The sequence below is a fragment of the Protobothrops mucrosquamatus genome, unplaced genomic scaffold (genome assembly GCF_001527695.2).
Source record: "Protobothrops mucrosquamatus isolate PMUCROS unplaced genomic scaffold, P.Mucros_1.0 scaffold487, whole genome shotgun sequence".
Classification (NCBI taxonomy): domain Eukaryota; kingdom Metazoa; phylum Chordata; class Lepidosauria; order Squamata; family Viperidae; genus Protobothrops; species Protobothrops mucrosquamatus.
In genome coordinates, this window is record NW_015386806.1 from 286,627 (window position 1) to 298,197 (window position 11,571).

General features: G+C 43.6%; 1 protein-coding gene across 1 annotated transcript in view; it reads right to left on the reverse strand.

Moving 5' to 3' along the window:
* Positions 1 to 11,571, reverse strand: part of LOC107288141 (protein kinase C gamma type-like) — a 124,355-nt gene that overhangs the window by 34,478 nt on the left and 78,306 nt on the right. Inside the window, exon 2 of the mRNA XM_015816727.1 lies at positions 9,159 to 9,190. Coding sequence (XP_015672213.1) covers positions 9,159 to 9,190 — 32 coding nt within the window. The remainder of the gene's footprint in view (positions 1 to 9,158; positions 9,191 to 11,571) is intronic.

Sequence of the window (11,571 nt, forward strand, 5' to 3'; positions counted from 1 at the left end):
TTTCGTGCGGCCGGCCTGGCGTAGTCTTAATTAGGTTTTAGTATAGGTTTTTATATGGGGTATTTTAGAGCAGGCCTTTATTTATTTAATTTGATTTTAGAATAGATATTTATTGTGATTTTTATTATCGCCTGTTCACCGCCCTGAGTCCCGTAAGGGAGATAGGGCGGTATACAAATCTAAATAAACAAACAAACAAGTGGCTCCATCTCACGCCTCTGGAAAAGCCTCACCCTTTCATCATAACTCGATGCGAGCCCAGGCGTATTCCAGCGTGTCACAACAATCTCACGTTACAGGCGCCTCCCGCCATTCAAAAGCGTCTTCTCATCAGAGCCAAGCATCCCGAGCCTCAAGGGCAGAGAGCCTTGCCGCCCGACTCACACAAGCGCGAATCGATATCGCAATGGCTGACGACGCTGCACAAGCAGCAGCAGAAGAAAAGCGGCAAAAAGAAGAATTGGCCAAAGTGGAGACTGCAGCAGCTCTACGTGTAGCAGAAGCAGAGCAACAGCAGAGTGAAGAAGTAGCCAAAGCTCAAGCTGCAGCAGCCCTTTGCGTGGTAGAGGCACAGCATCAGCAAAGGGAAGACATGGTCAAAGCTCAGGCCAGCTTTGAGATTTCCCAGCGCCAACAGAAAGCAAAAGAGGCAGCCGTAAGAGAAGCGGTTCTGCAGAGAGAGCTGGAAGATGCTACATCTATGCACAGGTTGGAAGGGTTAGGAAGGGAAAGCCCTCATAACTGTGTGCAAGCCTACGTTGACGACCAGAGCGCGTTTCAACGTGAACAGGTGAGAGCGCCGCAGCTATCTGCAAGCCCCCCAAGACCGAGTAGACAAGGAGAAGAATCTCAATGGCCAGATGTGCCGATCAGCCAGAGAGTTGACATCGCAACATCTGGATCACGAGATCTTCCCGTTGCTACACCATTGACCCCAACGAACCAAACCACAGATGGTAACCAGATGGGTCCACCTGCAGCGGCAACGGTTACACAGCAGGAAGTGCAACTGCTACGGGATGAGCTCGCCAGAAAGGAGTCAATATTGAGGCAACAGGAAGCAGCATCCCGAGGAACCGCCCCCAGACCTGACTACAGAGGAGAATCTCGACCACCAGCTGTGCCAGCCTACCAGGGAGCCAGCAACACACCACCTGAAAGACAAGAGACCCTCCAACAAGTAAGCACACAAGAAATCAGGTCCCCTCAGCTCAATGTAAGGGCAGAGGAATTCAGACCAAACCAACAAGGTCCCTCGCACGTGACATGGCAAGATACCCTCAGCGGACAACACGCTGAAGAAATTTACCAGCCAGACCTGGCACAGGCCTCCACTTCCAGAAGCGACGCACCACCTCCGCCTGGCTACAGCCCATACGCAGGACCGATGTATCCTCCAACATTCGGTGGAAGAAGGTTGGACATGGCATCCAGAGGCATGTGAAAATTCTCTGACAAACCAGGGAAGGACTATTTATTGTGGAAGCAATTTTTCAAGCAAGCCATCCGTGACGAGAAGCTACACCCAGGGGAAGAGATCGGGATTATGTCGGCATGGCTGGGACCAAAATCCTCAAAGGTAGTGGATGCGATCTTCGTATCACATTTGAGTGACCCACCCATCGCCCTTCGAGTAGCCTGGGAAACGCTCGACAAGCACTATGGGGCACCTTCTTTGACACAGTCCTCATTCCTAAAGGATCTCTACGATTTCCCTGTCATCAATATCAACGATTCTATCAGTTGTGGAGATTCTCCAACTTACTAGAACAGCTCCGGGCAGCACAACAAAGTCGCACCATGCCAGGACTTGTCTGCCTCGACCAGTTCGACACGCAGAAGATTATCTTCCAAAAACTGCCAAGGCAGTTGAAACATCAATGGCTCAAAGAAACCCAGTCCTACAGGAAACAGGACCCCAGCAAATCTCCACCCTTTACTGTTCTCACAGATTTTGTTTCCGATCAAGCAGAACTGTACAATGACCCCAATTACCTTGCTGTCGATGAAAAACACTTTACGACGCCCAAAAGGACCAGTCACAACTTTGGCGTTAACAAGAGTTCTTTCCAAGCCACAAAGGACAAAACTCCTATTTCAGTATACAAGACAGAGGTCACGACCCGGCCAAAGAAGACTTCAGACGCGCAACTGCCGAGGAGTATTCACTCCAAACCTCACCTATCCGACAAAGGCCTGACTTGTCCAATTCACAAATCTTCACACTCTCTGAACAATTGCAGAGAATTTGGAAGAAAGTTCCTGGATGATCAAAAGGCCCTGCTCAAGGAGCATAGGATATGCTTCAAGTGCTGTGACTCTATGGATCACATGGCCAAAGATTGTGCAGTTAGGGTGAAATGCCACCTATGCAACAGTGACAAACACCCAACAGCCTTACATCTAGACTCTAAGAAGCCCTCTGAGGAGCCACAACAGGCAACCTCAGTCCCTCCCACGGCGATGGAGACTCAACGTGGTTCCACAGAGCACCCAGAACCGTTCAGGGTGTACTACACAGATATATGTGGCGACTTACCGCGCCCTCCTTCATGCTCCCCCGTCTGTCTAGCTAAAGTCTACCCCGACGGGTGACCAGAAAAGGCTGTAAAGATGTACGTCATACTAGATCCACACAGCAAGGTCACAATAGCTAAGCCTGCATTTTTCGACCTCTTCGACCTCCCGAGTGAACTAAAGCATTTCGCAATAAATACGTGCACAGTACCAATGAGCACGGCGGGGAGGAAAATCTCTGGTCTTCGCATAGAATCGATAGACGGAAGTTCGCAGTTCCTATTGCCATCAGTGTTGGAATGGGAGACCTTAACAGATGTTCGCAGCGAAATTTCAACACCAGAGGCGGCAAGAAAAATACCTCACCTAGCACACATAGCCGATCTAAACCCTCCCCTAGATCCTGAAGCCAAAACCCTACTTATGGTGGGACGAGACGCCCCGGAGTCCATTGGTTCCGATGAAAGAATCAAAGGTCCACCAGGCACCCCAGTAGCCATTAAGACGGAACTTGGATGGGCCATCGGAGGGTCGGTCTGTGTTGACCAACTGCAAACTCCAACCCAGGTGAATATCTCAAGAACTTCTATTCTCAGCAATGGAAGAGATTTCCACCTAAAACCACACCAAGAACACTTCACACTTGCGACAACCAACCCCGTTTTGGAAGCAGCAGTGTTCCAGACCAGTGAAAGCCACAATGACTCAGCCTTGTCTATAGTGGACAAACAATCTCTGCAGCTACGCACGTTCTCCCAAAGCACTACACATTGGGACAGGCCATGTCTGCCAGAAAAGAAACAAGACTGGGAGTTGTGGAGTACACTCCTAAGTTGTGTCCAAAGCATACAAGTGCAACGCACGTATGTCTCCAGCTCACCCGCCACCGTACAAAAGAAAGAATTGTACGCTTTCTCAGATGTGTCAACGAAGGTGATTGCAACCATAAGATACATCAGAGTCTACAGCGGGGAGAGCTGCAGTGTTGGTTTCGTCTTTGGAAAAGTGAGACTAACAGTACAACAAGGCCACAACGTACCAAGGTTAGAACTCTGTGGTACCATATTGACAGCAAAACTCACCAACCTGACAACGAAAACAATAGGCCTTGAGCTACAGTCTACCACCTTCTACACAGACAGCAAGGTGATGTCAAGCTATATCTGCAACCAAAGCAGACACTTCTACGTCTATGTAGGCAATAGAGTAGAAAAGATTGAAACATATTCAAGCCCTGAACAATGGCAACATGTGCCAACAGATAAGAACCTTGTGGACCAAGCTAAGTGGCCCACCCTTGCGACACAATTGACAGAATTGATCTGGCTAAAAGGTCCTGAGTTCTTGGCTTGTCCAGACAGCCTGATGCCACAGAGACCAAAACGCTATATGCTTCCAGCTCCAGATCAACATGCCAACGTTCAACCTCAGGCACCCAGTAAATTTCTCAGACAAGACGAGAAAACGATCGTCCAGACCATCTGCTTGTCCTCAATGGGCAAAGAGACAGAGAAACCGCTTTCTAGCCATTTCCTAGAACCAATCAGCTTCAAACCCTCCTCTAAGCGGAGACACCTGAGATTGGGCATAGTATTGATCGTCCTGATCACTTGTCTTAGTATCCCAAGAACTAGCTTTGTAGGAGCCTGCAAGGACTTACAGACTATTGAAGGTATTTGTCATGACCCAAGTGATTGACAAATGTCTAAAGGCCAAAAATTACCCTCCCCATGCATCTCACATGGGCGAAGCGTGGGAGCGCATGATTGGTGTACCCCGCAAAATCATGGACTCTATGTCATCAAAGACACCCACGCCCACACATGAAGTCCTCACTACCCTCATGACAACAGTAGCAGCCACCTTCAACGCTCCACCGGTGGTTCCAAACCCTTCGGTTCCTGAGCTTCCTGCTCCTGCTGTTCCTGAATTTCCAGCTCCTGCTGTTCCTGAGTTTCCAGCTCCTGCTGTTCCTAAGTTTCCTGAGTTTCCAGCTCCTGCTGTTCCTGAGTTTCCTGTGGTTCCAGCTCCTGCTGTTTCCGAGTTTCCTGTGGTTCCAGCTTCTTCTGTTCCTGAGTATCCTGTGCATCCAGGTTCCTTTGTTCCTGAGAAATTTTGGGTTCCAGTTTTTCTGTTCCAGAAGTTGTTTTGGTTCCAGTTTTTCCTACAGGAAGAAGACCTTGTCTTGCTGAGAGACAAGGACGCATACCAGCACTATTGGCCCATGGGACTTGCGCACTGGGCCCCACCCAGTTTTGATGGACTAGTTCGCCAAGTTGAGGCCCAGATCGTGAAGCCACGTGAGTCAGATCGTGACTCAAAGACTCTTGCACCAGACTGATCACCGATTTGGTCCCATTGCTGAAGAAGACCGAGCTGGAAGATTGAACCTCAAACTATGTATTTGTGTTTATGCATTGTTTGATGTAACACTTGTTTATCTCTGATATAATTGTGCATGTTTTGATATTTACCTTATCGTTATGCATGTTTGATACCATGTTTTGGCTATTTTAGTCACTAGTTAGTTAGCAATGAGAATTGCATGCTTCAATGCTACGTTTTTTGCCTATTTCAGTTAGTTAGTAGTGGAAATTATATTTCCAAGCGGGGAGTGTTCTGGATCAGCCAGTTAGATGAGAACTGTATGTTAGAATGTTTGGCATTTATAGGGTTAAGCGCTGTCTCCTTAAGAGATGGCTTATGGGTAATGTAGTTAGCTATTCAGTGAATCCCATGTTAATAGGTCAGAAGGAGGGCCTACTAAGTTCATCACAGGATATCCTGGCTACGTGCCAGTTTGGAATGTCTTTGTCTGAGATAAGCATGGGATCACTGGAGGACAGACACGGTCTTAATTCACGCTAGAAGTTGATGTGAAGGAATTAATGATTTTACCTACAAAGATCAACAAATATGCAACATCCAGATGAAACTACTGAAACGTGAGTTCTGCCAGTATTCCTGAATAAATATTTGTTTTATAATCATCTTTGTTGAGTTATCTGTCTGGCCTTGAATTACAAAGCATCTTGATTCAGGTTCCAGAACATCACGAATCAAGTGCAACATCTGTGCACAAAGAGGGAACGTTCCTTTAACGTTCTCATCGTTCCCAGTCAAAATATATAATAAAATCAATTTCAGTGGATTTCTGCCTTAGCTACCAAGAAACCTTAGCTGTGTGTCTCCGAGGTGCATGTAATTCCCTACTCATGCCTTCCTTTTATGAAATGCAGATGGGAAGCTATAATTTTTCATGAGAAACCGGTGCAGGGAGATACTTCTTAAACAGCTTCACTCTGTCTGCTATGGAAGAAAATATATAGGTTTCTATCCCAACCCCCAGTGTGGGAAGAAAAACAGCTCAGCAGGAAAATCTCTGAAAAGATAATAATGAAAGGGAGTCTCTTCCCCTGGTCCTCCACAAGGAATTAGAAAAAAAATTGCATGTAGATTATTGTAAAAGAAAAAAAACCATGTTGGTAGAAACTACATTTGATTCACTTTAATCTGTAGGGATTCTAAAAATTAGGACCCTTTCATAAGTTATCCATTTTCTACTTGGGAAATGGTGTATATAAAATAACATACTATCATAAAATCGGGGCTTTGAGGTCATCTAGTCCAGCTCAATTGAAGAATCCTATACAGGTAGTCCTCAACTTATGACCACAATTGAGCACAAGATTTCAATTGCTAAGCGAAACAATTGTTAAGTGAATTTTGCCCCATTTTATGACCTTTCTTGCCATAGTTGTTAAGTGAATCACAGCAGTTGTTAAGTTAGTAACACAGCTGTTAAATGAATCTGGCCTCCCCATTAACTTTGCTTGTCAAAAGGGATCACATAACCCTGGGACACTGCAACCGTCATAAATGAGTCAATTGCCATGCATCTGAATTTTGATCATGTGACCATGGAGATGCTGCAACGGTTGTTAAGTGTGAAAAACAGTCATAAATCAGGTTTTAGTGCCATTGTAACTTCAAATGGTCACTAAATGAACTGTTGTAAGTCGAGGACAGCCTGTGCTTACAGCACTATTTAGCCTTTCCTTAAACACCTTCAGTGAAGGAGATCTGCTGACCTGCTAAAGCCCCACTGTATCGCAGTTCCTACCAGCTTTATGAACAAGAAATAATGTTTGCTTAATGTTACATGACATTTATCATCCGCAATTTCCTAATTCTGAAAATAGCTACCTTGCTAGGAACAATATTATCAAAGTGTTTCACTGCTGGATTCACACATTGTGCTAAACCCAAGTTCAACTACACTGTTGAACAAACTATTGTAATTTGATTCACATATAACACATAAATCACGGGTTAGAAACTATAATAGCAGCTTTTCACATTGCATTAATACCAAACCAAATAACTACATTATAGCTCGATTCAATTCAATTTGTGAATCTAACCATTACTTGTTTGGCTGGCACCTCTGTCCATATCGGGCTTGTCTTGGGATAGCTTTTAAAGTTATCAGCCCTATTCTGGGATCTTTTCCTGCCAATCAAATTTCACTTCTCACGCTATTCTTATTCTTCTACTCTAGCACTAGTCAAATGAGTCTAACTTTTCCAGTTTCAAATGTTCAAGCATGTACCCAAATCTCTATGCCTAACTAAACCATATAACTAGTTATAGTGCTGCATCCCCTTCCAGTTTTATTCCCTGTTGGATAGCCAGACTATGCAGTCTCTGGCTCCTCTAACTGTTGAGATTTATTTCTGTAGTAGCAAAGAGCCAGTGGCAGCCGAGAACAGGAAAACATAAAGGCGCCAAGTAGAAAACAGTGTGTTGGCGTCACACCGAAGTACAGTAAGAGAAGTAGTCACACATATTGCCAAGGGAATGTAGGTACAAGGTAGCTAGTGACACACCACGCAAGGCCAATTCACATATTGACATATTCACCCACACTGCATCTGGATGGTTACCTTATACACAGTGTGAAAATAAGGCATGAAAAAGTGTATATCACAGCTGAACAATTTATTCTACTATCAATGGCCTTTTGGAGGGAAAAGGGACTACATGAAATATATTAAAGGCAGATTGCTGGAAGGTCAGCAACTGATATATGCAAAAGATCAAACTTTCCTAAATTCTCTAGCTACACTGGAGAATTACTCCCATTATCTCCAATCGGCCTTAATTGGGCAGGGTATATTAATTGCTAGTCTTGGTGGGGTAAAACGGCCCCTGTAAATGAACAAAGAGTGAATGAAATAAATGAAACAAATTAAATGCAAAAGTAAAAAAGTAAATGAACAGTAAATGAACAAATATCTATCAGGGAGATGGGTGGTTTAGAAATATGAAATACAAATAAATAAATAAATAAATAAATAAATAAATAAATAAATAAATAAATAAATAAATAAATAAATAAATAAATAAATAAATAAATAAATAAATAAAAACAGGAATACATGACCAAATGTACATTAATACATAGGGACCACAAGCCAACAGGACAAGTGGAAAAATGAAGGTAGATTTGGACAGAAAAGTCAGGCATGAAGGCAGTGTAGGAGATAGATGTGTATATAAAATATACAAGAATGAAAGAGACATTTCACAGTCCTAAAATAACCCAAAGGAATGTAGTTTAGAGAAACAATAAAACTGGATCGGGGACTCTCTGTGTATGCAAAAGTTGCTTGATTAAAATGGGAATTAGGGAAATTAGAGGCAGCCTGGCCCTGCCCCCAAACCCTTTGCTCTTCTCACTTGCCCTCAGAATCTAGCACTACTGAGTCCCAGCTATCTCTGAACAAGACCTTAGCTTGATATATGCACCAGCTGTTGTGTCCTGAGCCTGCAAGAGGCAGGCTCGGGACGTTGCAAGAGTCCCGGGCATTTGCAGAAGCTGCCTGGGACCTCTGACTCGCCGCGGTCGGAACACGCGTACGCGTTCCGCCCTTTTCGGGCGGAGTACTAACCAACTTGAACGGGCCCCTAGTCTCCCATATTTATCTCCGGACGCACGGAGACGAGACCAACAAGCATCTTACCTCGTTTGTTATTTCTGAACAACCTCTACGAAGCAGAGTTCGCGGTAATAAGAGGCCTGATAACACCAGCGTTTCTCAAGTATGGCAATTTTTAAGATGTCTGAACTTCGACTCCCAGAATTCCCCAGCCAGCATGTGGCTAAGTCCAAAAACCAAGAATTAACCAAAGCATTGCCTCTTATCCTTCTCACAGCTTGTGGTCGTCTTTTCCACTCAAACAAGAGAACCTATTCAGCCTTTTCCCTGGGTAATTCGTATCTGTTAAGATGCAAACCCCCGACACAAGACTGTCATTTACAAAAATTACAATTCGTGCTTACAAACCCTCTTTTAATCAAGAGCAAGCTGTGAGCCAACCAAGCTGACCAGGAGAGCCTCTGAGCATGTGCAGAGCACACTCCTCCTTGTTAACAACAGCATGCCAAATGCTCTCTGGGCCCCATACTTTTGGGACTCAAGGAGAAAGGGGTGTGGCTGCAGCGCCCACATCCTCTCCTTCCCCTCCAATAACCCTGCTGCTGTGCTCCATAAGCCTGATTGTGCTTCCACACCATATGGTGGTCTAATGGGAAAAAGAGCACCACGCCAAGAGCATTGTCAAAAGAAAAGTCTTACCTAAGCACTGAAGTCCCTGCTTTCCAATCCCCCTGCAGGAAAGAAAAAAAAAAGGAAAAGAAACGGTTAGTTTATACAAAGCGTAGGATGCCTGCTTAAAGAGCACTGAGCTAGCAAATGTCTTAAATGTGACCTTAACAAATGCATATGTATGCAGTAGAAGAGAAGAAAGATAGAAAAGATTTTGCTAGACTCTGGAGAAAATATTAATGCTCAGGGGTTAGAATGCCTGAAAAATATATGGCATCTTTCTGCAATCTTATCCTCCAGAAGTATTGGACATTAGCTCCCTGCATTCCCAACAATGGCTATTGCCTATACTGTATTATCAGAAAAATCATAGAACATAGAATGTCAGAGTTGGAAGGTACCTTGGAGGTCTTCTAGTCCAACCCCCTGCTCAAGCAGGAGTGCAATACCACTAAAGAGCACCATTTGGGAAGACTGCTACATGGATTTCAGAAATGCCAAAATCTCTGAGAAAAAAAAATCAAGATTTATATACCTTTTATCCATATAAGACAATGCTTGTTCACCTGTAATAAAACCTGCCTAGGGTTCCATGCCCTCAATTAAGCAAAAGTTTTAATACTTTGTGATTAATGTTGCAGCTATGAATGCTTGGTTAGACATCCCGTGGTCAATGGGGCATGGTTCTTAAGAGACAGGAGCTGAAGGACACCAGCAGGAAGATGAGCCACTGACTTCACACTCTGCTTGTGGATTTCCCAGACACACCCACTGATCACTGTGGGAACAGAATGCTGGATCCATAGATTTTTGGTCTGATCTAACATAGCTTTTCCTATAGCAGGAGAAGGAGATGCAGAGCCTGGGAGCAGAGTCAAGACAGGAATCAGCCTAGAGTCATTATGTTCCCACAAGTGATCCAAGTTCAGCCCCTCTTGAATTCCATTAACTTATCTAGCACTAATTTAGTGCTGTCAGTTGAATAGATTGTTGTGTATGGGCATGAGGAATAAATCAGGTTAACTAGAACGTAATGCGCCTGACACCTATGTTGTTATGCAGCAAAGATTCCAGCATTCCGAGCTACATAAGAAATCAGCTAGTCAAATTCATCTCCCTGTCACCATCTCTGACAACTAGAATTCGTTTTTTTTTTAAATATTTTGCTAGTGAGATCAATTAATACCTAAAGAGGCAGAGTGGTGGATGATAAATTGGCAAAAATTATGTCAAAACACAAGGAGAAATCCATCTATCTATCTGTCTCTATGGACTTATCAATATACAGTACTTACTTGCTTCTCCCATCTTAAATTTCAGCACTTGGATTTATATTTAGAAATGCACAGAAGGAATAAGCGAGCCAAACAGGTTATGACAGAAACAATTCCACCAAGAAAACTAGACAAACAGAATTGGCTAGAAGAATGAGGTTGCAAGCATTTAATTACCACACATAAAGAACCTCACATAGTACCTTGTGGTGCATCTTTAAATGGTATGTCCTTTAGAGGGACAACATCTGGGCTATCGGAGGAGGTGAAAATCAGGTTTAGAAATAATAAAATATTAAAAACACGTTGGAAAGAATTTAGATGACAGGGTCTTGGATTCTTAGCAAGGCTGCAAGAACAAAATTCTTATGGGCTGTTTGTCTTGAGCCCACAAAGCAAGTTCTTCCAGCTTCTTCTCCTGTGTGTATAACATGGCCCCCTTGCCTGGTTCACTAGAGCCTTAAACATGTATGAATTCTTCCCATGTACCCATGTACTACATTTTCCCGGAGCTTTGTAAATTTTCCAAAAAGCCCCTTGCTCTCTGAAAGAAAGACACACTGTTCCCTGTATAATATAAGTGCTTATCCTGATGTCTCCTGATAGAGACCTTCAGAAGCTAGGTGACACTGTCATCGTTCAACAAGTCCATTTTGTTCATCACCTCACCTTAACGTTTAGCTCTTAAATGTCTGCAAACATTAAAGCAGGATTGGGGAACCTCTGACTTGCAGATTTAACCCAGCTCATTTGCTCTGGGGAAGCTCCCTCCCCAGCAGCTAAGTTGCTAATGCTGTGCACTGCCTCCCACCGGCTTTCTCAGGGAGGAGGGGACATGCTGGCCACATATTATTATTATTATTATTATTATTATTATTATTATTATTATTATTATTATTATTATTATTATTATTATTATTATTATTATTATTATTATTATTATTATTATTATTATTATTATTATTATTATTATAGTAAAGTTGGAAGGGACCTTGGAGGTCATCTAGTCCAACCCCCTGCTCAGGCAGGAAACCCTATACCATTTCGGACAAATGGCTGTCCAGTCTCTTCTTAAAAACCTCCAGTGTTGGAGCATTCACCGCTTCTGGAGGCAGGTTGTTCCACTGGTTAATTGTTCTAACTGTCAGGAAGTTTCTCCTTAGTTCTAG